This window comes from Heteronotia binoei, chromosome 9, assembly GCF_032191835.1.
Source record: "Heteronotia binoei isolate CCM8104 ecotype False Entrance Well chromosome 9, APGP_CSIRO_Hbin_v1, whole genome shotgun sequence".
Lineage (NCBI taxonomy): Eukaryota > Metazoa > Chordata > Lepidosauria > Squamata > Gekkonidae > Heteronotia > Heteronotia binoei.
This window is the reverse complement of record NC_083231.1, coordinates 118,437,553-118,464,936: the sequence shown is the minus strand read 5'-3', so window position 1 is coordinate 118,464,936 and position 27,384 is coordinate 118,437,553. Positions and strand designations below refer to the sequence as shown.

General features: G+C 50.9%; 1 protein-coding gene across 1 annotated transcript in view; it reads left to right on the top strand.

Moving 5' to 3' along the window:
• The first annotated feature begins 2,182 nt into the window (after positions 1–2,182).
• The window catches only part of DDRGK1 (DDRGK domain containing 1), a 64,115-nt gene continuing 38,913 nt past the window's right edge, over positions 2,183–27,384 (top strand). Inside the window, exons 1-2 of the mRNA XM_060247193.1 lie at positions 2,183–2,325; positions 17,978–18,136. Of these exons, the coding sequence (XP_060103176.1) occupies positions 2,211–2,325; positions 17,978–18,136 (274 nt within the window). The 5' untranslated portion in view covers positions 2,183–2,210. The remainder of the gene's footprint in view (positions 2,326–17,977; positions 18,137–27,384) is intronic.

Sequence of the window (27,384 nt, the reverse complement as noted above, 5' to 3'; positions counted from 1 at the left end):
GACCAAACAGGAACAACAAGAAGCTTAGTTTACTTCAAATAAGATGCTGTAAGGTTACCTCCACACTTGAGGGGAGACAGATGGAGCATAGCAGGGTCTCAATTAATTACTCTCAGCATTCCTAGAAGAATCATAGAGTTGGAAGGGACCTCCAGGGTCCTCATTTAAGGACACATCTGCCCACCCATTAGGGTTGCCAATCCACAGGTGGGGGCAGGCTATCCTGCAGTTTGGATGCCCTCCCCTCACTTCAGGGTCATCAGAAAGTGGTGTGGGGGGGGAAGGAAATGTCTGCTGGGCACTCCATTATTCCCTATGGAGACCGATTCCCATAGGGTAAAATGATGAATTGATCTGTGGGTATCTGGGGCTCTGGGAGGGCTGTTTTTTGAGGGAGAGGCACCAAATTTTCAGCATAGCATCCGATGCCTGTCTTCAAAACACCCTCCAAGTTTCAAAATGTTTGGATCAGAGGGTTGAATGCTATGAGCTCCCAAAGAAGGTGCCCCTATCCTTCATGATTTCCAGTGGAGGGGAGGCATTTAAAAGGTGTGCGTTCCCTTTCAATGTGATGGCCAGAATTCCCTTTTGAGTTCAATTATGCTTGTCACACCCTTGCTCCTGGCTCCACTCCAATGTCTCTTAGCTCCACCCCCAAAGTCTCCTGGCTCCGCCCCTAAAGCCCACGGATATTTCTTGAATCGGACTTGGCAACCCTAAACTGGATTCTATGGACCACTGGTCTGATCCAGCAAGCCTCTGAAGGGCACAGTGACCAGGGAAACCTCCTCCCCTGCCACAAATGTGGATAGTCTTGCTCTTTTTTACTGCTGCACAGACTCATCTTGATCTATGTGTCATAGAATTGTTTTGGGGCTCCTTTGGAAGCTGTCTTTTATAGGAAAGGAAAGGTCCCCTGTGCAAGCACCAGTCGTTTCCGACTCTGGGGTGACGTTGCTTTCACGTTTTCACGGCAGACTTTGTGCGGGGTGGTTTGCCATTGCCTTCCCCAGTCTTTTAACACTCGCCACCCCCCCCCCCCCCCAGCAAGCTGGGGACTCATTTTACCGACCTCGGAAGAATGGAAGGCTGAGTCAACCTTGGGCCGGCTACCTGAATCCAGCATCCGCTGGAATCGAACTCAGGTCATGAGCAGAGAGTTCAGACCACAGTACTGCTGCTTTACCTCTCTGCGCCATGGGGCCGCTTTTATAGAGCAATGTACAAATTTAACAAAAGTATAGTTATTCCTTGCTGCATATAGGATTTAAGAAGCGTAGAGTAATGCGTCACACTTAGGGTTGCCAAGTCCAATTCAAGAAATAACTGAGGATGAACTCCAAAGGGGGTTCTGACCATCACATTTAAAGGGACCGCACACCTTTGAAATGTCTTCCCTCAATTTGGAATAATGAAGGATAGGGGCACCTTCTTTGGGGGCTCTTAGAATTGGATCCCCTAGTCCAATCTTTTTGAAACTTTTAGGGTGTTTTGAGGAAAAGCACTGGATGCTATGCTACAGATTTGTTGCCTCTAACTCAAAAACCAGCTCTCCCAGAGCCCCAGATACCTGAAGATCAATTCTCCATTATTCCCTACGGGAATCGGTCTCCAAAGGGAATAATGGAGTGTGCAGCAGACATTTCCCTTCCCACCCCACCCCCCCATCCTGGCTTTCTGATGACCCTGAAACGGGTGGAGGGTCTCCAAACCGGGGTATCCCCTGCTCCGCACCTGGGGACTGGCAGCCCTAGTCACACTCATTAGCACTTCTTTTTACTAAAAACTGGGGAGGGAGAGCCACCTGGGCAGCTCTTGCAGGCAACACCCAGGCCACCCCATCACCCTATACAGACTTGGTTTTACAGTTACAGAAGGACCCCCCCCCACTTTTTAAATCGAACGCTTAAAAAAAATTCTATCAAAACGCTTAGCAACCAAGAGCCCCCTTCTTATCCGCAAAGCCCGTCATTCTGATTTTAAAAACCTGAGTGGAGAAATAATCCATACAATCAGGCATCCGTTTAGACAAGGACATCATGGCGGGAGAGGGGTCCTCGCGAGTTGCTAGGCTACGAAGCGGCGGACGTATCAAATTTTGGCTCTCTTCTTCCTTTCCTGAGTGGGCGCGGCTAGGCTCAGCTCGGCTCAGGATTGGACGGGAGCGGAGAGAGGCGGAAGGGAAGGGGCGGAGCCAAGAGAATGAGCGAATGGGAGGGCGGTCACGTGGGGGGAAAATGGACCCGGTGCTTTACGTCTTGGCGGCGGTGCTGCTGGCTGCGCTCATCGTCTTCGTCACCCGCGTCCGGGGACAGGCTCGCGCCGGTACGAGTCGGGTTCCAAGCCTCTTTCTACGGGCCTGAGGGGGCTCTGAGCGGAGCGGAGGTTTTGGGCGGGGAAGTGGGCGTGGCTTTGGGGAGAGGCGTGGCTTATGGGGCAGCAAGCCTACCTTTCAAGAAGGGTTGACAAGTCCCATCCAAGAAATATTTGGGGACTTTGGGGGTGGAGCCAAGAGACTTTAGGGGGTGGAGCCATAAGCAAAGGTGTGACAAGCACAACTGAACTCCAAAGGGTGTTCTGGCCATCGCACTGAAAGGGACTGCGCACCTTTTTAATGCCTTCCCTCCATTGGAAATAATGAAGGATAGGGGCACCTTCTTTGGTCCAATCCTTTTGAAACTTGGAGGGTATTTTGAGAATTGGCATTGGATGCTATGCTGCGAATTTGGTGCCTCTATTTAAAAAAACAGCCCCCCCCCTCCAGAGCCCCAGATACTTGCAGATCAATTCATCATTTTACCCTATGGGAATTGGTCTCCATAGGGAATAATGGAGTGCCCAGCAGACATTTCCCTCCCCTCCCCTCCTGCTTTCTGATGACCCTCCAAGCCGGGGGATCGCCTGCCCCCATCTGGGAATTGGCAGCCATACTTGCAAGACTATTGTAAGGATTGCTGATTAGGTGACATGCTTGGGAGAACTGCATGCATGGAGCAGTGGTTCAGTGGGTGCTCCATGCCCTGGCATGGCCTGCCTAGTATCCGAGGAGCCCTTGAAAAGGAGGAGGAGCTTTGCAGTGTCTGAGCACCTTGCATGCTGGGAACACACAGAATGTATCATAGAATTGGAGGGTCCTGCAGGGTCATCTAGAAGAAGAAGGACCAAATATTGGATTTATGTCCCGCCCTCCACTACAAAGAGTCTCAGAGCGGCTCACAATCTCCTTTACCTTCCTCCCCCACAACAGACACCCTGTGAGGTGGTGGGGCTGAGAGGGCTCTCCCAGCAGTTGCCCTTTCAAGGATAGAGTCTCAGAGCGGCTCACAATCTCCTTTACCTTCCTCCCCCACAACAGACACCCTGTGAGGTAGATGAAGATATCGGATTTATATCCCGCCCTCCACTCCAAAGAGTCTCAGAGCAGCTCACAATCTCCTTTCCTTTCCTCCCGCACAATAAACACCCTGTGAGGTGGTTGGGCTGAGAGGGCTCTCCCAGCAGCTGCGCTTTCAAGGATAGAGTCTCACAGCGGCTCACAATCTCCTTTACCTTCCTCCCCCACAACAGACATCCTGTGAGGTGGGTGAGGCTGAGAGGGCTCTCCCAGCAGCTCCGCTTTCAAGGACAGAGTCTCAGCGGCTCACAATCTCCTTTACCTTCCTCCCCCACAACAGACACCCTGTGAGGTAGATGAAGATATCGGATTTATATCCCGCCCTCCACTCCGAAGAGTCTCAGAGCAGCTCACAATCTCCTTTACCTTCCTCTCCCACAACAGACACCCTGTGAGGTGGGTGGGGCTTAGAGGGCTCTCCCAGCAGCTGCCCTTTCAAGGACAGAGTCTCAGAGTGGCTCACAATCGCCTTTATCTTCCTCCCCCACAACAGACACCCTGTGAGGTGGGTGGGGCTTAGAGGGCTCCCCCAGCAGCTGCCCTTTCAAGGACAGAGTCTCAGAGCGGCTTACAATCGCCTTTATCTTCCTCCCCCACAACAGACACCCTGTGAGGTGGGTGGGGCTGAGAGGGCTCTCCCAGCAGCTGCCCTTTCAAGGACAGAGTCTCAGAGTGGCTCACAATCTCCTTTACCTTCCTCCCCCACAACAGACACCCTGTGAGGTGGGTGGGGCTTAGAGGGCTCTCCCAGCAGCTGCCCTTTCAAGGACAGAGTCTCAGAGCGGCTCACAATCTCCTTTACCTTCCTCCCCCACAACAGACACCCTGTGAGGTGGGTGGGGCTGAGAGGGCTCTCACAGCAGCTGCCCTTTCAAGGACAACCTCTGCCAGAGCTATGACTGACCCAAGGCCATTCCAGCAGCTGCAAGTGGAGGAGAGGGGAATCAAACCCGGTTCTCCCAGATAAGAATCTGCACACTTAACCACTACACCAAACTGACTCTCCTGATGTTCTTCCTGATGTTGAGCTGAAAACTCTTTCAATTTAATTTCAACCTGTTGGTTCTGGTCTGACCTTCTGGGATAGCAGAAAACAATTCCCCATCATCGTCTATATGACAGCCCTTCAAGTACTCGAACATATGAACATATGAAGCTGCCTTATACTGAATCAGACCTTTCGTCCATCAAAGTCAGTATTGTCTTCTCAGACTGGCAGTGAGTCTCCAAGGTCTCAAGCTGAGTTTTTTCACACCTATTTGCCTGGACCCTTTTTTGGAGATGCCAGGGATTGAACCTGGGACCTTCTGCTTCCAAGCAGATGCTCTACCACTGAGCCACCGTCCCTCCCTCAAAGATGGCTAGCATATGTTCTCTTGAGCGCATGCAGACTTTATTTTACGTCTGTCCTCAGACTGAGGTCCTCAGCTTGTGATGAGAAACTCAACAGGGCTGGGAAATTCCTGGAGGTCTGCAGGTGGAGGCTAGGAAGAGGAGAGACATAATGCCCTACAGTCTGCCCTTCAGAACTGTCATTTCTCCAGCTGGAAATGCTCTCTGTAGTTTGGAGCGCTGTTATAATTCTAGGAGCTCTTTAGTCTCCACCTGGAGGTTGGCAACCCTAATTGAAAGGCATTCTGCACTTGGCCAGGGGCACTCTTTTCGTGTGTTTTCAGAGCGGAAGCTGCTTGATGCATAGGAGATAACAAAGCACGAGTGAGGTAGTGGATTGTACGTCACGTCGGCTTCACGCAGGCTCATCGTTTGAAATGCTCCTTTCTGCAACTCCGTGCAGCTAGAAAGCCAGCATGGCAAGCAAAGAGTGGTGACAGAACTTTCCTGCCTGTTTTGCTGGGATATTTTTTTTACTTGTGAGGTGCTTTTGATGTGAAAAACTCAAAGCTGGAGGGTGACATGTTCAAAGTGAAGTGATGAACATATGAAGCTGCCTTACACTGAATCAGACCCTCGGTCCATCAAAGTCAGTCTTGTCTACTCAGACTGGCAGCAGCTCTCCGAGGTCTCACGCGGAGGTTTCTCACACCTATTTACCTGAACCCTTTTTATTTGGAGATGCCGGGGATTGAACCTGGGGCCTTCTGCTTGCCAAGCAGATGCTCTACCACTGAGCCACAGTCCCTCCCCTGCTCTCCAGGGTCTCAAGCTGAGGTTTTTCACACCTACTTGCCTGGACCCTTTTCTGTTGGACATACTGGGGGATTGAACCTGGGACCTTCTGTTTGCCAAGCAGATGCTCTGCCACTGAGCCACTGTCCCTCTCCAATTTGGTTGTTTCATTTGGTTCTTTCCACTCGTGCTCCACCTTGAATGAAGGTATCTAAAGTCTCATGGGGTCTTTGCACGCCACTCAGTGTTGTACTGTGCCTTATTGGACTATAGGCGATGGGAGCTTTGCATTACATAAGAACATAAGAGAAGCCATGTTAGATCAGGCCAATGGCCCATCCAGTCCAGCACTCTGTGTCACAGAAGAACATAAGAGAAGCCATGTTGGATCAGGCCAGTGGCCCATCCAGTCCAGCACTCTGTGTCACACAGTGGCAAATTTTTTTTGTGGCTAATAGCCACTGATGGACCTCTGCTCCATATGTTTGTGAAGCCATCTATGCATGTACCTTCCACCACCTCCTGTGGCAGTGAATTCCATGTGCTAATCAGTGAAGGACTTCCTTGTATCTGTTTTAACCCGATCGCTCAGCAATTTCATGGAGTGCCCATGAGCTCTCGTATTGTGAGAAAGGGAGAAGAGGACTTCTTTCTCTTCCTCCTCTATCCCGTGCATAGTCTTGTAAGCCTCTGTCATGTCACCCCTCAGTTGACAAGCGCTTTAATCTTTCTCCATCGTGTCCCAACCCTTTTGTGCGCGTAGACCACCCCCCCCCCCCATGCCTGTCCCTGGTGTGTTTCATCGCTTCTGCTTTCCCAGCCATCCTGTTTCTCGGATGTTACATTTCACAAGGTGAGAAAGGCTAGGCTAGGTTGTTATTGGCGTTTGAGGCCCTGAAGAGAGACACGCCACTGTGAAATAGTTGTGCCGTTCTGAAACAACAGAACCAAGCTTGAGTCCAGTGGGACCTTTTAAGACCCAGAAATGTTATTAAGGGTATAAGCTTTCGTGTGTCCACACACTTCTTCACACTTCTGAAGAAGTCAAGAGTTTCTTGCCTTTAGGAATTAAAACAGTATTGTACATGACCCCCGCTCCTTGGGAAAGCCAGTTTGGTGTAGTGGTTAAGTGTGCGGACTCTTATCTGGGAGAACCGGGTTTCATTCCCCACTCCTCCGCTTGCACCTGCTGGAATGGCCTTGGGTCAGCCATAGCTCTGGCAGAGGTTGTCCTTGAAAGGGCAGCTTCTTTGAGAGCCCTCTCAGCCCCACCCACCTCACAGGGTGTCTGTTGTGGGGGAGGAAGGTAAAGGAGATTGTGAGCCGCTCTGAGACTCTTCAGAGTGAAGGGCGGGATATAAATCCAATATCTTCATCTACCTCACAGAGTGTCTGTTGTGGGGGAGGAAGGGAAAGGAGATTGTGAGCCGCTCTGAGACTCTTCGGAGTGGAGGGCGGGATATAAATCCAATACCTTCATCTACCTCACAGGGTGTCTGTTGTGGGGGAGGAAGGGAAAGGAGATTGTGAGCCGCTCTGAGACTCTTCGGAGTGGAGGGCGGGATATAAATCCAATATCTTCATCTACCTCACAGGGTGTCTGTTGTGGGGGAGGAAGGGAAAGGAGATTGTGAGCCGCTCTGAGACTCTTCGGAGTGGAGGGCGGGATATAAATCCAATATCTTCATCTACCTCACAGAGTGTCTGTTGTGGGGGAGGAAGGGAAAGGAGATTGTGAGCCGCTCTGAGACTCTTCGGAGTGGAGGGCGGGATATAAATCCAGTATCTTCATCTACCTCACAGGGTGTCTGTTTTGGGGGAGGAAGGGAAAGGAGATCGTGAGCCGCTCTGAGACTCTTCGGAGTGGAGGGCGGGATATAAATCCAATATCTTCATCTACCTCACAGAGTGTCTGTTGTGGGGGAGGAAGGGAAAGGAGATTGTGAGCCGCTCTGAGACTCTTCGGAGTGGAGGGCGGGATATAAATCCAATATCTTCATCTACCTCACAGGGTGTCTGTTTTGGGGGAGGAAGGGAAAGGAGATTGTGAGCCGCTCTGAGACTCTTCCGAGTGGAGGGCAGAAATAAATCCAATATCTTCATCTACCTCACAGAGTGTCTGTTGTGGGGGAGGAAGGGAAAGGAGATTGTGAGCCGCTCTGAGACTCTTCGGAGTGGAGGGCGAGATATAAATCCAATATCTTCATCCACCTCACAGGGTGTTTGTTGTGTGTGTGGGGGGGGGGAAGGTAAAGGAGATTGTGAGCCGCTCTGAGACTCTTCGGAGTGGAGGGCGGGATATTAATCCAATATCATCATCTTCTTTTCTAAAAGTCTAAAAGTTTGTGAAGCTGAAAAGCTAGTTTGTGACTTTGCAATTTTGGGTCCTAAGAAAAAGTACTGTGGCATATCAATTTGGATTCCCCCCCCCCCTTTTTTTTACTATTAGCCCAACACTGCTATTTGGGGGAGGGGGGGGGAGGGGGTTGCATGAAATCACAGCTGACTTATGGCAATCCTGTGGGATTTCCAAAGCAAGAGATGTTCAGAGGGGGGTCCAAGCGGGCAGCCGTGTTGGTCTGAAGCAGTAGAACAAGGCAGGAGTCGAGTGACGCCTTTAAGACCAACGAAGTTTTATTCAGAATGTCAGCTTTCGTGCGCTAGAAGCACACGTCATCAGACCATCAGTCTGGTGACGTGTGCTTCTAGCGCACGAAAGCTGACATTCTGAATAAAACTTCGTTGAGTCTTAAAGGTGCGGCTCGACTCATGTTCAGAGGTGGTTTGCCCTTGCCTGTCTCTGCATCATGACCCTGGTATTCCTTGGTGATCTTCCTTCCGAATACTGACCAGGGCTGATGCTGCTTAGCTTCCAGTATCTGAGGCGATCAGGTTGCCTGGTCTGTCCAGGGCAGGGTTCCAAGCCAGCCGTACTTGCATTTGTTTTATCCAAGCCGGCAGCCGTGTAGGTCTGAAGCAGTTGAACGAAGCAGGAGTCAAGTGGCACCTTTAAGAGCAACCCATTTTTATTTAGAACGTCAGCTTTCGGGTGCTCTTCAGCACGCTTCATCAGACGAGGAATCCAGCACAGGGAGTGTCATCGGTGCTGGGGACCCTGCAGAAGAAGCTGAGCCTGCAGAAGAAACTGTGCCCCTGCCACCGGCGCCAGTGCCCCTGCCTCCTACTGGAGAAGATCCAAGCCCCCCTGCCTCGCCCTCTCGGGTGGCTCGTGTGCGTGACCGCCTTCGTCAGGACCTCAGGGATCGGAGGAGGGCGGCACGCTCACGAGCAGGACGCTCCCTGAGCCCTGAGTTCTAAAAGGATCCTGGCCCCTCTAGGACTGAGAATGCTTGAGTCTCAGCAGGATCCTGGCCGCCCTCTGAGTCAGCAGTTAGTCCAAACGGGCAACAGACAGCAGAGGGCTATATAGCTGGGGGCTTTGGGAGAAGGCTTTGTGGAAGCAACTAGTCACTTACCTGGCATTCTAGCATCCACTTCGGCTCTTGACTTTGTCTTCTGGACCCCTTGACGTTGGCTTTGACTTCTGGACCCCCTGACTTCGGCTTCTGAACCTCTGACCTGCGATACCTGGACTGTGATTTGGTTTTGGCGCTTTGAACCCTCTTTGCTCACCAGCTACAGACCTTGGACTGCCCCTGGACTTCGCCTGGCCTGGCCCCAGCTCTTGACAGGGAGCAAAGCCATAAAGAGCTGAGTACTCATGCTACTCAAATCAATTTGTTAATTTGACTGTCATTGTGCCATTTTACATTCTCAGCCCCTGCCTCCCAGATAATTTGACTTCACTGCCATTGGTTCTTAAATCTGTAGCATGTTGCATTCTGGGCCACTGCCTACCAGCTCTGTATGGCTCTGCTCACTGTGCTGGATTCCTCGTCTGATGAAGTGTGCTTAAGAGCACCCGAAAGCTGACGTTCTAAATAAAAATGGGTTGGTCTTAAGGGTAGGACTTGACTCCTGCTTTGTTCATTTGTTTTATCTGTTACAGAAAGTGCTACTTTTTACTGTCCAGGAGGGGGAGTTCTAAAACTGTAGGTTGATCATCTAATGTTGGGGAGAGAGTGATCAAGATCGTAATACTCTGTTTGTTCTCTGCTGCATTTATAGCTAGAGTGACATCTGAAATCAAAATAAGGTGCGCCACTTCTTACCTTTGCTTGTACCTTATAATGGACTCATGAATTTGGAGTAATGCAAGAGAGAGAGGGAAAACTGCTGGTTTTTATAGTTTCAAAAGGCCATTGCTTCTTCGTCCCAGCACGCATCACTGCGACCAGTGATCTTGTACTCTGGGCAGGAGTTTCTTTTGATGGTGGGATATTACATCTTCTGCTGTGCCCTTTCCTAGCAACATTAAGAACATAAGAGAAGCCATGTTGGATCAGGCCAATGGCCCATCCAGTCCAACCCTCTGTGTCACACAGTGGCTAAAAACCCAGGGGCCATCAGGAGGTCCATCAGTGGGGCCAGGACACTAGAAGCCCTCCCACTGTTACTCCACCCCCCCCCCAAGCACCAAGATTATAGAGCATCACTACCCCATCTATACCTTGTGGCTAAGAGCAACTCATGGACCTTTGCTCTTAAGAACATAAGAGAAGCCATGTTGGATCAGGCCAGTGGCCCATCCAGTCCAACATTCTGTGTCACACAGTGGCCAAAAAGCCCAGGAGCCATCAGGAGGTCCACCAATGGGGCCAGGACACTAGAAGCCCTCCCGCTGTTGCTCCCCCGCAAGCACCAAGACTACAGAGCATCACTGCCCCAGACAGAGAGTTCCAACAATACGCTGTGGCTAATTGCTCCCCCCCCCCCCCCCACGCTGAGCCTCAAGGAGAGGTTTGTGACATTCAGAATCTTGCAGTTTATGTTAGGTGGTTTTTAATTGTTGTTAACAAAAGCACAAGGGTGCCACTAGGATTTTAAAGGACGCCCGCTCCTGTGTGTTGATAGACATCCTCTGGCAAAAAGAGCTTTGACTCTCTAAAGCCTCATACTCCAAAAATACTGTTGATATCTGGGGTGTTTCTGGACTCCAGTCGAGCTGTTCTATTACAGACCAACATGGTGCCCTCTGAAACTGTCGTCTCAGAGTATTTCTGTGGAGTATTACATAGTTAGCTCCATCTGTTGGACAACTGAATTCCAGTTCAGGGGTTTCTCAGTGGTACCTCTCTTGGTCTCAGATTCAGCAGGAGCTCACAGGAACGCAGCTCCTGAACCTTCTGGAGAAGTATTGTAGGCAGGGGTCGTTTTGCAGAAAAACATGTGGCGGAGCTCATTAGCCTAACTTATTAGCATATCCCCCTCCAGCCAAAAGCAACCTGATGCAAGAAAGGAGAGCCCTGGGCGAGCGAGGCCTGCTTGGGCTGGCTAGAGATAATAATAATAATACCTTTTATTTATATCCCGCCCTCCCCGCCGAGGCAGGCTCAGGGCGGCTAACAACATTAATCAATATAACAAATGATACAATACTTTAACAGTAGATAAAAAGTAATTAAAATTCTAAAAACAGTAAAACAATAAAATTAACATCTTGGTGCTATTCTGACAGATAACAAACTCATTTAAGCAGTCTCAGTGTTTAGTTGGTGAAGGCTTCACTAAAGAGGAAGGTCTTGCAGGCCCTGCAGAAACGGTCAAAGTCCCGCAGGGCCTGTACTTCCTCTGGGAACTGGTTCCACAGGTGTGGGGCCACAACAGAGAAGGCCCGAGTGCAGGTACTCTGCAGTCTTGCTTCCTTCGGCCCTGGAATAGTCAACAGGTCTTTCCCTGCTGACCTCAGTGCTCTCTGGGGTTCGTATGGGGAAAGACGGTCCCTCAGGTAGGCAGGTCCTCGGCCATATAGGGCTTTAAAGGTAATGACCAGCACTTTGTAACGAATCCGGTGTATAACTGGCAGCCAGTGCAGTCCGCGCAGCCCTGGCTGTATGTGCTCCCATTTGGGGAGCCCCAATAACAGCCTAGCCGCCGCATTCTGCACCAGCTGCAGCTTCCGGATTCGGCACAGAGGCAGCCCCATGTAGAGGGCATTACAGTAATCCAGTCTCGAGGTGACCATTGCATGAATCACTGTTGCTAGGTCCCGGCGCTCTAGGAAGGCGGCCAGCTGCCTTGCCCGCCTCAAATGGAAAAAGGCTGACTTAGCAGTGGCAGCTATCTGGGCCTCCATTGATAGTGAGGGCTCCAGTAGAACTCCCAAGCTCTTGACCCGGCATCAAAAACCGGGAGAGGTATTTCCCTCCCCAGAGCGCCCTGGCCCACGCAAAGGACTTCTGTCTTCGCTGGATTTAGCTTCAGCCCACTCAGCCTTAACCAGGTTGCCACAGCCTGCAATGCCAGGTCCAAGTTCCCCGGGACGCAGCCAGGCCGGCCATCCATTAACAGATAGAGCTGGGTGTCATCCGCATATTGATGGCACCCAAGCCCATACCCCTGGGCAATCTGGGCAAGAGTGCATATGTAGATATTAAATAGCATCGGTGAGAGAACCGCTCCCTGAGGCACCCCACAATCTAGTGTGCGCCTCTGGGACAGCTCACCCCCGATTGCCACCCTTTGTCCCCGATCTTCGAGGAAGGAGGAGAGCCATTGTAAAGCCAACCCCCTAACCCCTATGTTGGCGAGGCGGCGGGTAAGTAGCCGGTGGTCGACCGTGTTGAACGCGGCCGACAGATCTAACAACATCAGCACCGCCACGCCGCCTCGATCCAGGTGCCATTGGAGGTCATCTGCCAAGGCGACCAGCACTGTCTCCGTCCCGTGACCTGGTCCAGTCAGCCCAAGCAGGCCTTGCTCGCCTGGGGCTCTCCTGGGCTGCCCCCCCCCCAGGCAAAAGGCTGCCCAAAATCACATAAGAAGTGGAGGAAGGGTGGTGCTCCAGGGATTAATGAGGGCTGCTGGGGGCCTGCTTGGGCTGGTCGCTGGCTGGCTGCCCGCTCTCCTAATCCAGGGATTGTTATGCAGCTGCACCTACTATTCAAAGGACAAGGTGGGTGGCGAGGAGGAGGGGGAACCCTCAGGAAGGTTCAGGAGCTGCGTTCCCGTGAGCTCCTGCTGAATCTGAGACCTGATTGTAGGCCTGAATCTGTTGCACTTAAGTAATGGCTTTCCAGATGGGCCAGTGTGCCTCGTAGAAGGATATTCATGGCATGCGATAGTATATTTAACCTTGCAAGATAAGCACGTGGTTGAGCTTTTGCCAGCGTGGTTGATATTCTGCGGGGTCTGTGATATTGTCACTTGAGCAGATATAGGGACACTCAGCCCTGGCTAGTTCTTGGATGGGAGAACACCAAGGAAATCCATGTTTGCTACACAGAGGCAGTGAGTGGCCAACCACCTCTGTTGTGGGGAGGGGGGAGAAGATATAGGAGATTGTAAGCCGCTCTGAGTCTCTGATTCAGAGAGAAGGGCTGGGTATAAAACTGCATTCTTCTTTTTCTTCTTCTTTCCCCCAAGTACGCTATGACTTCATGGCATGATTCACCATCAGTCTTGCGCTGGAAAGTAAAAACAAAAGCAAACTGGTAATTTCTATATCAAGGGTCCCCAAACCTGACACAGCACAGTGGGCACGGCAGCAAAATGGCAGCTGCAGGAGAGCACGGGTGGGAGGACGCTGTTGCCGATGGTATCGCACTATTCTGCTCTTGTTAGACCTCACTTAGAGTCTTGTGTTTAAACAATTTTATTGATAACACATGGTAACAATGTCTGTTTATATCATTACTATCCCTAACCCATATGAAATTTTCCAATCCCCCCTCCCTCCGTTACTAGACTCCACCGAAGTTATATACTTGAGTTCACTTATAAAGGTACCCTTAGCCAATCAAAGTTCAATTTCTCCCTTTTCTCATACTCATTATTAAAAAATGGTCCAATGTCTTTTTACATTCCACTCTTTCTCTATATATCCTCTAAATTTCAGAAAGAATTGCAGACTTTGACGGGATGCGAAGTGACTCCTAAAGTTAAATATCTAGGTCTAGAAATAACTGTGAAGAATATCGATTTGTATAAAAATAATTATGAAAAGTTATGGTGCAAGATGGACAAAGATACGATGAAATGGAACAGACTTAATTGGTCTTTGCTGGGCAGGATTGCTGCAACCAAGATGAATATTTTGCCAGGAATAATGTATTTGTTCCAAACTATTCCGATTGTGAAAGATAGCAAACAATTCAATAAATGGCAAAGGAAGATTTCTGATTTTGTATGGGCCGGGAAGAAACCAAGGATTAAGATGAAGATTTTAACAGATGCAAAGGAGAGGGGAGACCTCACCTAGAGTATTGTGTTCAGTTTTGGCCACCATCATTTAAGAAGGATCTAGACAAGCTGGAATGTGTCCAGAGGAGGACAACAAAGATGATGAGGGGTCTGGAGACCTATGAGGAAAGGCTGAAGGAGCTGGGCATGTTTAGCCTAGACAGAAGCCGACTGAGAGGTGATAGGATCACCATCAGGGGTCGCTTTGTAGAAAAATAGGTGGTGGAGCTCATCCAGGGATCGTTATGCAGCTGCACCTACTATTCAGTGGACAAGGTGGGGAGGAGGAGGGGGCATCCTCAGAAAGGTTTAGGAGCTGTGCTCCTGTGAGCTCCTGCTGAATCCGAGGCCCGATCACCATCTTCAAGAACTTGAAGGGCTATCCTATAGAGGATGGTGCAGAATTGTTTTCTGTGGCCCCAGAAGGTAGGGCCGGAACCAACGGGTTGAAATTAAATCAAAAGAGTTTCCGACTTAACACGAGGAAGAACTTCCTGACAGTTAGAGCGGTTCCTCAGTGGAACAGGCTTCCTCGGGAGGTGGTGGGCTCTCCTTCCTTGGAGTTTTTGAAACAGAGGCTAGATGGCCATCGGACAGCGATGCTGATTCTGTGAATTCGGCAGATTGCGAGAAGGAGGGCAGGAAGGGTTGCCTCAGTGCTTAGTTCTTGTGGCTGCTTCTTACAGGCAGAGATGTTCCGCCAGGCTTTTGATTAAGGACAGCGACGGTTGTCGAGCTGGCACCTCTCCCCCCCCCCCAAGAGGTCCCCCCACCCGATGCTGTCTCCAGAAATCTGAATTGGGAAAACTTTACTAGCACTCCATCAGGATTCACGATTGTTATTTTAATTGATTTTACTGGTTTGAAACATTTGTATTTATGAACTACGCTGTACGTTGCCCAGAGTCCAGCTTTGGTCGAGATGGGACGATTCAACAAGTCAAAGATACAAATAGTTATAAAATAAATATACACACCCAGGGAAATGCAGATTGCCACTCTGGAGTCCATCAGCAGTTTTTCTCCAGGCCAGTTTGTCTTGGGATCCTGGAGGTTTTTGATATCTTCTGGGCGTGAAGCAGAGGTCACTGGGGATGTATGTGGGTGGGTGGGTGGGAAGTTCCTGCATTGTGCAGGGGGCTGGACTAGATGAGCCTAGAGGTCCCTTTTGGCTCCGTGATTCTATGATAAGGAAGCTCACAAGCAGGCAAATGGCAACAGCATCCTCCTACCCATGCTCTCCTGCAGCTGATAGAAAGAGGCCTCGAGTGCTGGAGTGCCCTCTAAGCTGAGTTAACCTGAGCTAGCTCACAGGTTTTTAGCCTCCAGCTCACACATTTTTGTCCTAGCTCAGGCAGGATGACCCCAGAGCACGCTAATTGACGCAGCAGCTCACAACTTTAATGCCAGTAGCTCACGAAGTAGAATTTTTTGCTCACATGACTCTGCACCTTAGAAGAAGAATTGCAGATTTATACAGTGCCCTTCTCTCCGAATCAGAGTCTCAGAGCGGCTGTATCTTCTCTCCACACACAACAGACACCACGTGAGGTGGGTGGGACTGAAAGGGCTCTCACAGCAGCTGCCCTTTCAAGGACAACCTCTGCCAGAGCTATGGCTGACCCAAATATATATATCTGGCTACTGTGTGACACAGAGTGTTGGACTGGATGGGCCATTGGCCTGATCCAACATGGCTTCTCTTATGTGACACAGAGTGTTGGACTGGATGGGCCATTGGCCTGATCCAACAGGGCTTCTCTTATGTTCTTATGTGACACAGAGTGTTGGACTGGATGGGCCACTGGCCTGATCCAACATGGCTTCGCTTATGTTCTTATGAGACACAGAGTGTTGGACTGGATGGGCCACTGGCCTGATCCAACATGGCTTCTCTTATGTGACACAGAGTGTTGGACTGGATGGGCCACTGGCCTGATCCAACATGGCTTCTCTTATGTTCTTATGAGACACAGAGTGTTGGACTGGAGGGGAAATTGGCCTGATCCAACATGGCTTCTCTTATGTTCTTATGTGACACAGAGTGTTGGACTGGATGGGCCATTGGCCTGATCCAACAGGGCTTTTCTTATGTGACACAGAGTGTTGGCCTGGATGGGCCATTGGCCTGATCCAACAGGGCTTCTCTTATGTTCTTATGTGACACAGAGTGTTGGACTGGATGGGCCGCTGGCCTGATCCAACATGGCTTCGCTTATGTTCAAGGACATTCCAGCAGGAGCAAGTGGAGGAGTGGGAATCAAACCTGGTTCTTCCAGATAAGAGTCTGTGCACTTAACCACGACAGCAGCATTGGCTTAATAGGAGGCGGGAAAGGAGATAGGTTTGAAAGCTGAAACCCCTGGGAACTTCTCAGGTGAAGACTAGCACCATTCTTTCCTGAAGGCACTGAGGAGTTCGTGCAAGAACTTTGGCCTCGTTTTCACCGAGGTGTGTCCTCGCTGCGTTTGGATTGTACTGCTTCAACTGATCGATGCATCTCTGAAAAAAAATAATAGATAGATTCTAAAACTTGCTTATCAGGGCTAGATTCAGTCCCAGTAATACCAGACCAACCAAATATTCAGGGTATAAGTTTGGGAAGGAACCTTGACTTGGCGGTAGAGCGTCTTTTTTGGCATGCAGAAGGTTCCAGGCTCAATCCCTGGCATCTACAGTTGTCATAGAATCACAGAAATCAAAGGGCAATCCCACCCAACCCCCTGTTTAATGCAGGATTGGCCCACAGCAGGGGTGTCGAGCTCATTTGTCATGAGGGCCAGATCTGACATAATGAGACCTTGTTGGCTTGGACCGGGCCGTGTCAGGCCAGATTGTGTGTGTACCTATTTAAGATTAAGTACCAGAGATATAAACTTTATATAGGACACAAACACAATTGAATTTTAAAAAAAAACTTAAAACATGCTTAAAACATTAGCACTCTTTGGTCTTAAAGGTGCTTTCTTTGTATTTCTCCCGTGGGATCCAGGGAACTGGGCAAAGGAAAGCTCTGGGTCTTTTCTTCCTTCCCCAGGGGACTGGTGGGGGAGAAGCCTCAGCCAATAGAAGGAACAGAGGCTTGGGTTTTTTGGCCACTGTGTGACAGAGTGTTGGACTTGATGGGCCACTGGCCTGATCAAACATAGCTTCTCTTATGTTCTTATGAGACACAGAGTATTGGACTGGAGGGGCCACTGGCCTGATCCAACACAGCTCCTCTTATGTTCTTATGTGACACAGAGAGTTGGACTGGATGGGCCACTGGCCTGATCCAACAGGGCTTCTCTTATGTTCTTATGAGACACAGAGTGTTGGACTGGATGGGCCACTGGCCTGATCCAACAGGGCTTCTCTTATGTTCTTATGTGACACAGAGTGTTGGACTGGATGGGCCACTGGCCTGATCCAACATGGCTTCTCTTATGTTCTTATGTGACAGAGTGTTGGACTGGATGGGCCATTGGACTGATCCAACATGGCTTCTCTTATGTTCTTATGAGACACAGAGTGTTGGACTGGATGGGCCACTGGCCTGATCCAACAGGGCTTCTCTTATGTTCTTATGTGACACAGAGTGTTGGACTGGATGGGCCACTGGCCTGATCCAACATGGCTTCTCTTATGTTCTTATGAGACACAGAGTGTTGGACTGGATGGGCCACTGGCCTGATCCAACAGGGCTTCTCTTATGTTCTTATGTGACACAGAGTGTTGGACTGGATGGGCCACTGGCCTGATCCAACATGGCTTCTCTTATGTTCTTATGAGACACAGAGTGTTGGACTGGATGGGCCATTGGCCTGATCCAACATGGCTTCTCTTATGTTCTTATGAGACACAGAGTGTTGGACTGGATGGGCCACTGGCCTGATCCAACAGGGCTTCTCTTATGGTCTTATGTGACACAGAGTGTTGGACTGGATGGGCCACTGGCCTGATCCAACATGGCTTCTCTTATGTTCTTATAGTTTTAAATTGAATCATTATGCTATTGTATTCATTTTAATATTGTACACCACCCCAAGTTGCTCCTGGGGGGCAGCTTAAAATTGAATCCATGATTGAATGCATGAATGAATGAATATAAGCAGTCAACTAATTATCAGAGTGAACTGTGGACAAGATGTTCAAAGGACTTCTTCTTTCCCGCAGCCGATGAAGAGCACCAGCAGAATGTGGCCGTGGCGGCTGCAGGGAGACCTCAACCCCTCGCCCCTGAGCGAGGGGAGGGGATGCCCAGGCGCCGGCGGAACATGGGGAGCAGACTCCTGGCTCAGAGGCGGGCACAGCAGGCGGAGGATGCTGCGGAAGGTAACGGTGGGGCCTGGCTTCTCCTTGTTGGGTTCATTTCCATAGAATCCTAGAGTTGGGAGGGACGTCCAGGGTCATCAAGCCCTGCACAGTGCAGGAAACTCACAAACGCCTCCCCCCACAAACACCCTCTGACCCCTGCTTCAAGCCCAGAAGATGGCAAAAAAAAAAACCCACAGAAAAAACACCCGCCAGGTTCCCTGGCCAAACTGGCCTGGAGAATAATTGCTGCCTGATCTTGGCGTAGAAGAAGAAAAAGAAGAATTGCAGATTGATACCCCGCCCTTCTCTCTGAATCAGAGTCTCCGAGCGGTTTACAATCTCCTATATCTTCTTCCCCCCACAACAGACACCCTGTGAGAGAGCTCTCCCAGAAGCTGCCCTTTCAAGGACAACTCCTACGAGAGCTATGGGTGACCCACGGCCATTCCAGCAGCTGCAAGTGGAGGAGTGGGGAATCAAACCCAGTTCTCCCAGATAAGAGTCCACACACTTAACCACTACACCAAACTGGCTCTCCAGAAAGAAAGAAAGAAAGAAAGAAAGAAAGAAAGAAAGAAAGAAAGAAAGAAAGAAGAAGACGATATTGGATTTATATCCCGCCCTTCACTCTGAAGAGTCTCAGAGCGGCTTACAATCTCCTATATCTTCTCCCCCCACAACAGACACCCTGTGAGGTGGGTGGAGCCGAGAGAGCTCTCCCAGAAGCTGCCCTTTCAAGGACAACTCCTGCGAGAGCTATGGCTGACCCACGGCCATTCCAGCAGCTTCAAGTGGAGGAGCGGGGAATCAAACCCGGTTCTCCCAGATAAGAGTCCGCACACTTAACTGCTACAGCAAACTAGAAGAAGGGGCCACAAGAACGGAGCAATGACGCAACCAGTGTTCCCTCTAAGCTGAGTTAGCGAGAGCTAGCTCGCAGATTTTTTTTTTTTGCCACCAGCGCACACATTTTTGTCTTCGCTCAGGAAGGATGGCCCCAGAGCACCCTAATTTATGCAGTAGCTCACAGTCTTAATGCTGATATCTCACAAAGCAGAATTTTTGCTCACAAGAACATTGGATGCCACCTCTCCAGCCCTCCTTCTCACGGTCTGCCCAAGTTCACAGAATCTGCATTACTGTCCGGTGGCGATCTAGCCTCCATCTGAAAACTTCCAAAGGAGAGCCCTCCATCTCTGGAGGAATTGTCAGGAAGTTCTTCCTAATGTTTAGCCAGAAACACTCCTTAATTTAATTTTCAGCCTGTTGGTTCTGGTCATTTTGCATTGTTACGTTTCAGGAAGGATGCCTAAGTTTGTGAATTTTTTCCATGCCTATAAAGATTGATATTTGCTTAGTTATTATCTTGGATTTATAATGCGCCCTCCCCTGCATAGCAGGGCTCATAAATTCATACAATCATAGAGGAGGAAGGAGACATAGAGGCCATCTAGTCCAACTCCCTGCTCAATGCAGAATCAGCCTAGAGCAGCGTTGGCCCAACTGTGACTCGGGAGCCACGTGTGGCTCTTTCACACATATTGTGTAGCTCTCAAAGCCCCCACTGCTCTGTCAGCCAGCTTGGGGAAGGCACTTGTCCCTTTACATCACATCTCGAAGCCAAGCCGGTCGGCGACTTGGAGAATACATTTAAAGTTAAAGTTGCTTTCTTAACACCTCCCCTTCCTCCCTCCCTCCCTTTCCTCTCTCCCTCCCTCCCTTCCTCCATTCCTCTCTCTCTCCCTTCCTCTCCCTCTCCCTTCCTCCACCCCTCCCTTCTTCCCTCCCTCCCTCTCTCCCTCTCTCCCCCCTCCCTTCCTCCCTCTCTCCCTCCCTCTGTGAGGTGGGTGGGGCTGAGAGAGCTCTCCCGGAAGCTGCCCTTTCAAGGACAGAGTCTCAGAGCTGCCCACAATCTCCTTTCCCTTCCTCGCCCACAACAGAAACCCTGTGAGGTCGGTGGGGCTGAGAGAGCTCTCCTAGAAGCTGCCCTTTCAAGGACAGAGTCTCAGAGCTGCCCACAATCTCTTTTCCCTTCCTCCCCCACAACAGAAACCCTGTGAGGTGGGTGGGGCTGAGAGAGCTCTCACAGAAGCTGCCCTTTCAAGGACAGAGTCTCAGAGCTGCCTACAATCTCTTTTCTCTTCCTCCCCCACAAGAGACACCCTGTGAGGTGGGTGGGGGTGAGAGAGCTCTCCCAGAAGCTGCCCCCCCTTTTTTTCTTTCTTTCTTCACATTTTTTTTTATTTATATTCAAAACATTTATACAGGAAATATCAAAGATATACAATCTCCTTTACCTCCCTCCCCCACAACAGACACCCTGTGAAGTAGATGAAGATATTGGAGGAAGATATTGGATTTATATCCCGCCCTCCACTCCGAAGAGTCTCAGAGCAGCTCACAATCTCCTTTCCCTTCCTCCCCCACAACAGACACCCTGTGAGGTAGACGAAGATATTGGATCTATATCCCGCCCTCCACTCTGAAGAGTCTCAGAGCGGCTCACAATCTCCTTTCCCTTCCTCCCCCACAACAGACACCCTGTGAGGTAGATGAAAATATTGGATTTATATCCCGCCCTCCACTCCAAAGAGTCTCAGAGCGGCTCACAATCTCCTTTACCTTCCTCCCCCACAACAGACACCCTGTGAGGTAGATGAAGATATTGGATTTATATCCCGCCCTCCACTCCGAAGAGTCTCAGAGCGGCTCACAATCTCCTTTACCTTCCTCCCCCAAACCCTGTGAGGTGGGTGGGGCTGAGAGGGCTGTCCCAGCAGCTGCCCTTTCAAAGACAACCTCTGCCAGAGCTATGACTGACCCAAGGCCATTCCAGCAGGTGCAAGTGGAGGAGTGGGGAATTAAACTTGGTTCTCCCAGATAAGAGTCCTCACACTTAACCACTACATCAAACTGGCTACACCAAGCTGGGAGTAAGGGGGTGCCTGGGGGCCCCCCCAGGCGGGGTGGCACCCTGGGCAGCCGCCTACCACACGCCGGCCCTGGTTCCAGGGAATCTCCAGGTCACACCAGGAGGTTTGCAACCCTCCCCTCGGGTCCTTCACTTCTCTAGACTTCCTGCATGCCAAACGTGTGCTTTGTGCGTGAGAACATCTGCCCCCCACCCCCAAATCCATGCTGCTGCAACGCTTTCATTCTAGCCGGCGCCTCTGAGCCCACGAACCTCTTTCAAGCCTCCCCGTCACTCAGAATTTTGCACGCCACGAAACCTAAAAACGGCACAAGGAGAAGGGAGGACGCCCCCGGACCCATCTCCTCTTTTTGACGCGGCTGTGCTTTTCCACTCTTCCTTCCGATTTCCAGGCAGGCTCTGCCTTTGTTCTGAACCGACGGTGCGCCGGCTGAATTCCCGAGCGCCTGGAGAGAGCCGATGCGCAGGTGGCAAATTGACAGCCCTGAACTTTTCAACTCGGGGTGCATCTCTTTGAAGTGCAAAGGCGTTTCAAAAAAAAGAACGAAATCTCGGGGTGGGGCGGGGGGGGGAGTGCAGCGCTTTTGATGTTTTCAGGCTGGCTGCTCATGATTTCTGTCGAATTGCCGCGCTCCCTTGAAGTCGCCTCAAAGGCCTGGCCCCAATTGCGTTTAGTCTTCCCCGTTCGGCAAAGGAGCACGCAGGGGCCGCGGTTTGCCCATTGACCGCAGTCCCTTTGTAAGCAGCAGCCGGAGTTTCCAGTGGCATCATGGGGACATCCGTTAGCCATGGCAGAAGTGAAGACCTCTCGCGCTTGGGCCTTGTGGCAGTCAGAGGGACGGTGGCTCAGTGGTAGAGCATCTGCTTGGTAAGCAGAAGGTCCCAGGTTCAATCCCTGGCATCTCCAGTTGAAAGGATCAGGCAGGAGTTGATAGGAAAGACCTCAGCCTGAGACCCTGGAGACTAATAGAGAAGGGCTGTGGCTCAGTGGTAGAGCATCTGCTTGGTAAGCAGAAGGTCCCAGGTTCAAGACCTCAGCCTGAGACCCTGGAGACTAATAGAGAAGGGCTGTGGCTCAGTGGTAGAACATCTGCTTGGTAAGCAGAAGGTCCCAGGTTCAATCCCCGGCATCTCCAGTTGAAAGGATCAGGCAGGAGTTGATAGGAAAGACCTCAGCCTGAGACCCTGGAGACTAATAGAGAAGGGCTGTGGCTCAGTGGTAGAGCATCTGCTTGGTAAGCAGAAGGTCCCAGGTTCAAGACCTCAGCCTGAGACCCTGGAGACTAATAGAGAAGGGCTGTGGCTCAGTGGTAGAGCATCTGCTTGGTAAGCAGAAGGTCCCAGGTTCAAGACCTCAGCCTGAGACCCTGGAGACTAATAGAGAAGGACTGTGGCTCAGTGGTGGAGCATCTGCTTGGTAAGCAGAAGGTCCCAGGTTCAATCCCCGGCATCTCCAGTTGAACGGACCAGGCAGGAGTTGATAGGAAAGACCTCCGCCTGAGACCCTGGAGACTAATAGAGAAGGGCTGTGGCTCAGTGGTAGAGCATCTGCTTGGTAAGCAGAAGGTCCCAGGTTCAAGACCTCAGCCTGAGACCCTGGAGACTAATAGAGAAGGGCTGTGGCTCAGTGGTAGAGCATCTGCTTGGTAAGCAGAAGGTCCCAGGTTCAAGACCTCAGCCTGAGACCCTGGAGACTAATAGAGAAGGACTGTGGCTCAGTGGTAGAGCATCTGCTTGGTAAGCAGAAGGTCCCAGGTTCAATCCCCGGCATCTCCAGTTGAACGGACCAGGCAGGAGTTGATAGGAAAGACCTCCGCCTGAGACCCTGGAGACTAATAGAGAAGGGCTGTGGCTCAGTGGTAGAGCATCTGCTTGATAAGCAGAAGGTCCCAGGTTCAAGACCTCAGCCTGAGACCCTGGAGACTAATAGAGAAGGGCTGTGGCTCAGTGGTAGAGCATCTGCTTGGTAAGCAGAAGGTCCCAGGTTCAATCCCCGGCATCTCCAGTTGAACGGACCAGGCAGGAGTTGATAGGAAAGACCTCCGCCTGAGACCCTGGAGACTAATAGAGAAGGGCTGTGGCTCAGTGGTAGAGCATCTGCTTGATAAGCAGAAGGCTCCAGGTTCAATCCTGGGCATCTCCAACTAAAAAGGGTCCAGGTAAAACCTCAGCTTGAGACCTTGGAGAGCTGCTGCCAGTCTGAGTAGAACAGGGGTGTCGAACTCATTTGTTATGAGGGCTGGATCTGACATAAATGAGACCTTGTTGGACTGGGCCGTGTGTGTCATAAAATGTAATGCCCAGTACATAGGAACATAAGAGAAGCCATGTTGGATCAGGCCAGTGGCCCATCCAATCCAACACTCTGTGTCACATAAGATCATAAGAGAAGCCCTGTTGGATCAGGCCAGTGTCCCATCCAGTCCAACACTCTGTGTCATACAGTGGCCAAAAAACCCAAGTGCCATCAGGAGGTCCACCAGTGGGGCTAGAAGCCCTCCCACTGTGCCCCCCCCCAAGCATCAAGAGAGTAGCAGAAATATAAACTTTATAAAGGATACAAATACAAGATTTTTTAAAGAACTTAAAATAAAACATGCTTCAAAGATTAGGGCTCTTGCAATATTTTGTTTAACAGTCTCTGATAACTGGCACCTCTGAATTATTGCATCAAAATCTAGAGACAGTGTCTGTGCTGTAGCAATCTTGAGTATGCTGTTCAGACTTGCTCGCGAGCCTGATAGAAGCCTTCTGGGGACCTGATTCGCCCCCTGGGCCACACGTTTGACAGCCCTGGAGTAGACAGTACTGACTTGGATGGACTGAGGGTCTGATTCAGTAGAAGGCAGCTTCATATGTTCATATGTTCTGTCAGGATCACGCTTGCATGCACCTCTCAGTGGGCAGCAGACATACCTTCCTCTCTCTCCCTCTCTCATTCCAGGCCACCTTTGTGTCTTTCTCATCTATCGTGCTCCATTGTCCTAGGTCTCACGTTAGACCTCCACATTTCTGAGCCGCTGCATTGAACGTGCTATAGGAGAAAGGTGTCAAATGCACACGCGAACTCCACACGTGACCTCCCATTTTGCTGAGTCAGACCACCAAGGAAATACTACTTTACATAGAAAGTGATTCAAATGTGGTGTTCACTGCCAGAGGATGCAAGTGATGGCCGCAAGCATAGACAGCTTTAAAAGGGAATTGGGTAGATTCATGGAGGGTGGGTCTGTGAATGGCTCCTAGCCATGGTGGCTGAGGGGAACTCCACATTCAGAGGCAGTCAACCACGAAATTCCAAATCCAGGAGGCAACCTTAGGGGAAGGCCTCGGCCTCTTTGCTCTGTGCCCTGTCGTTTGCTATCTAGAGAAACTGGTTGGCCACTGTGAGACAGGATTCTGGACTAGGTGGACCACTGGTCTGATCCAGCAGGGCTCTTCTGATGTTCTTATGAAGGCCTCGGCCTCTGTGCACTGTTGTTGGATCTCCAGAGGAACTGGGTGGCCACTGTGTGAGACAGGAGGCTGTACTAGATGCATCCTCATTGGTCTGACCCAGCAGGGCTCTTCTGATGTTCTTCTCAGGGGAAGATCTCAGCCTCTCTGCCCTGATGTTGTCCCTCCAGAGGAACTGGCCGGCCCCTGTGTGAGGCAGGAGGCTGGACTAGATGGACCCTCACTGGTCTGATCCAGCAGGGCTCTTCTGATGTTCTTATGAAGGCATCGTCCTCCGTGCACTGTTGTTGGATCTCCAGAGGAACTGGCTGGCCACTGTGAGACAGGATGCTGGACTAGATGGACCCTCATTGGTCTGATCCAGCAGGGCTCTTCTGATGTTCTTATGAAGGCCTCGGCCTCTCTGCCCTGTTGTTGGATCTCCAGAGGAACCGGTTGGCCACTGTGTGAGACAGGAGGCGGAACTAGATGAACATCTGGAGCAGAGGTCCATCAGTGGCATATTTTTGGGACTCTCTGTCTGGGGCAAGTGATGCTCTGTATTCTTGGTGCTGGGGTGGGGGCAACAGTGGGAGGGCTTCTAGTGTCCTGCCCCCACTGGTGAACCTCCTGATTATGAAGATTGTTTATTCGTGTACATCATATATCCCCGATGGGGACTCACAGCAAACTGGAGAGCCAGTTTGGTGTAGTGGTTAAGTGTGCGGACTCTTATCTGGGAGAACCGGGTTTGATTCCCCACTCCTCCGCTTGCACCTGCTAGCATGGCCTTGGGTCAGCCACAGCTCTGGCAGAGGTTGTCCTTGAAAGGGCAGCTGCTGTGAGAGCCCTCTCCAGCCCCACCCACCTCACAGGGTGTTTGTTGTGGGGGAGGAAGGTAAAGGAGATTGTGAGCCGCTCTGAGACTCTTTGGAGTGGAGGGCGGGATATAAATCCAATATCTTCTTCTTCTTCTTATATCATTCTCCTCTTTTCCTTTTTACCCTCACAACAACCCTATGAGTTAAGTCAGACTGAGCATGTGACTGGCCCAAGGTCACCCAGCAGGCTTCCCTGGCAGAGTGGGGTTTCGAACCTGGGTCTCCCAGATCCTAGCTGGACACTTTAAGAAGAAGAAGAAGAATTGCAGGTTTATACCCCGCCCTTCTCCCTGAATCAGAGACTCAGAGTGGTTTACAATCTAACATATCTTCTCTCTCCACCCTGTGCGGTGGGTGGGGCTGAGAGGGCTGTCACAGCAGCTGCCCTTTCAAGGACGACCTCTGCCAGAGCTATGGCTGACCCAAGGCCATGCTAGCAGGTGCAAGTGGAGGAGTGGGGAATCAAATCCGGTTCTCCCAGATAAGACTCCGCACACTTAACCACTACACCAATCCCAGGCATCTTCAACCTTTTTGAGTCTCGGGCCCCTTTGGAATTCTGACACAGTGTGGAGGGCGCAGCCACAAAAGGGCTGCCTGAGGAGACAGAGCCAGCCACAAAAGGGCTGCCTTTTTGGGGAGGGATGGTGGCTCAGTTGTAGAGCATCTGCTTGGTAAGCAGAAGGCCCCAGGTTCAGTCCCCAGCATCTCCAACTAAAAAGGGTCCAGTCAAGTAGGCATGAAGAACCTCAGCTTGAGACCCTAGAGAGCCGCTGCCAGTCTGAGTAGACAATACTGACTTTGACTGACCGAGGGTCAGATTCAGTATAAGGCAGCTTCATATCTTCATATGCCTGAGGAGGTGGAGCCAGCCACTATAGGGCTGCCTGTGGAGGCGGAGCCAGCCCAAAAATGACTGCCTGAGGAGACAGAGCCAGCCACAAAATGGCTGCCTGAGGAGAAAGAGTCAGCCACAAAATGACTGCCTGAGGAGACAGAGCCAGCCACAAAATGGCTGCCTGAGGAGAAAGAGCCAGCCACAAAATGGCTGCCTGAGGAGACAGAGCCAGCCACAAAATGGCTGCCTGAGGAGAAAGAGTCAGCCACAAAATGACTGCCTGAGGAGACAGAGTCAGCCATAAAATGGCTGCCTGAGGAGAAAGAGCCAGCCACAAAATGACTGCCTGAGAGGAGACAGAGCCAGCCACAAAATGGCTGCCTGAGGAGAAAGAGCCAGCCACAAAATGGCTGCCTGAGGAGACAGAGCCAGCCACAAAATGGCTGCCTGAGGAGAAAGAGCCAGCCACAAAATGACTGCCTGAGGAGACAGAGCCAGCCACAAAATGGCTGCCTGAGGAGAAAGAGCCAGCCACAAAATGGCTGCCGCAGCTTGCTTTCAGTCACAAAGCGAAGATCCTTGTGCTGTGGTGGCAGCTGCTGCCAAAGCAATGTGTTAAAAAAAACAAAACTGCAAAGCCAGTCAAATTTTCAGGGGCGAAGCAGACGCCCTGCTAGGCAAAAGCCCCACTTGGCCGCTGCCCATTTTCTAAAAACGCTTGGCGGACACCAAGGAAGGTGTCAGTAAGCAGCATGGCCACAACTTGGATAATATGGAGGATGGGAGGGGTCAGGATCGCCCCAGAGAAACAGTGGACGCTCCCAGGGTGAAGAGGTGCCGGATAGGTTCAGTGTTGTGGGTATCAGCCCAGAGAAACAATCTCTTTTGTGGTTTGGTTTCTCACGTGACCTGTTCCGAGGCGGACAGCGCTGGGGTTTCCCGGCTGCCTTCTCTTCTGAACACGCGTCCCTCATCCTCTTACCTGCAGGCTTGATGGTTACCCAGTATTTATGTGTGGTTTTCAACAGCTGCTGCCCCGCCGAATAAGCCTTTTGGAGGCTTTTGGAGTTTGGCGCCATTTTGAGATCTTATTGGAGACTTTCTGTCCCATTTGTCCGTTGGGGATTCTTACGTGCAGTCTTTGGACGCGCTGAAAAAGAATCGTGTGGGTTTTGCAGCT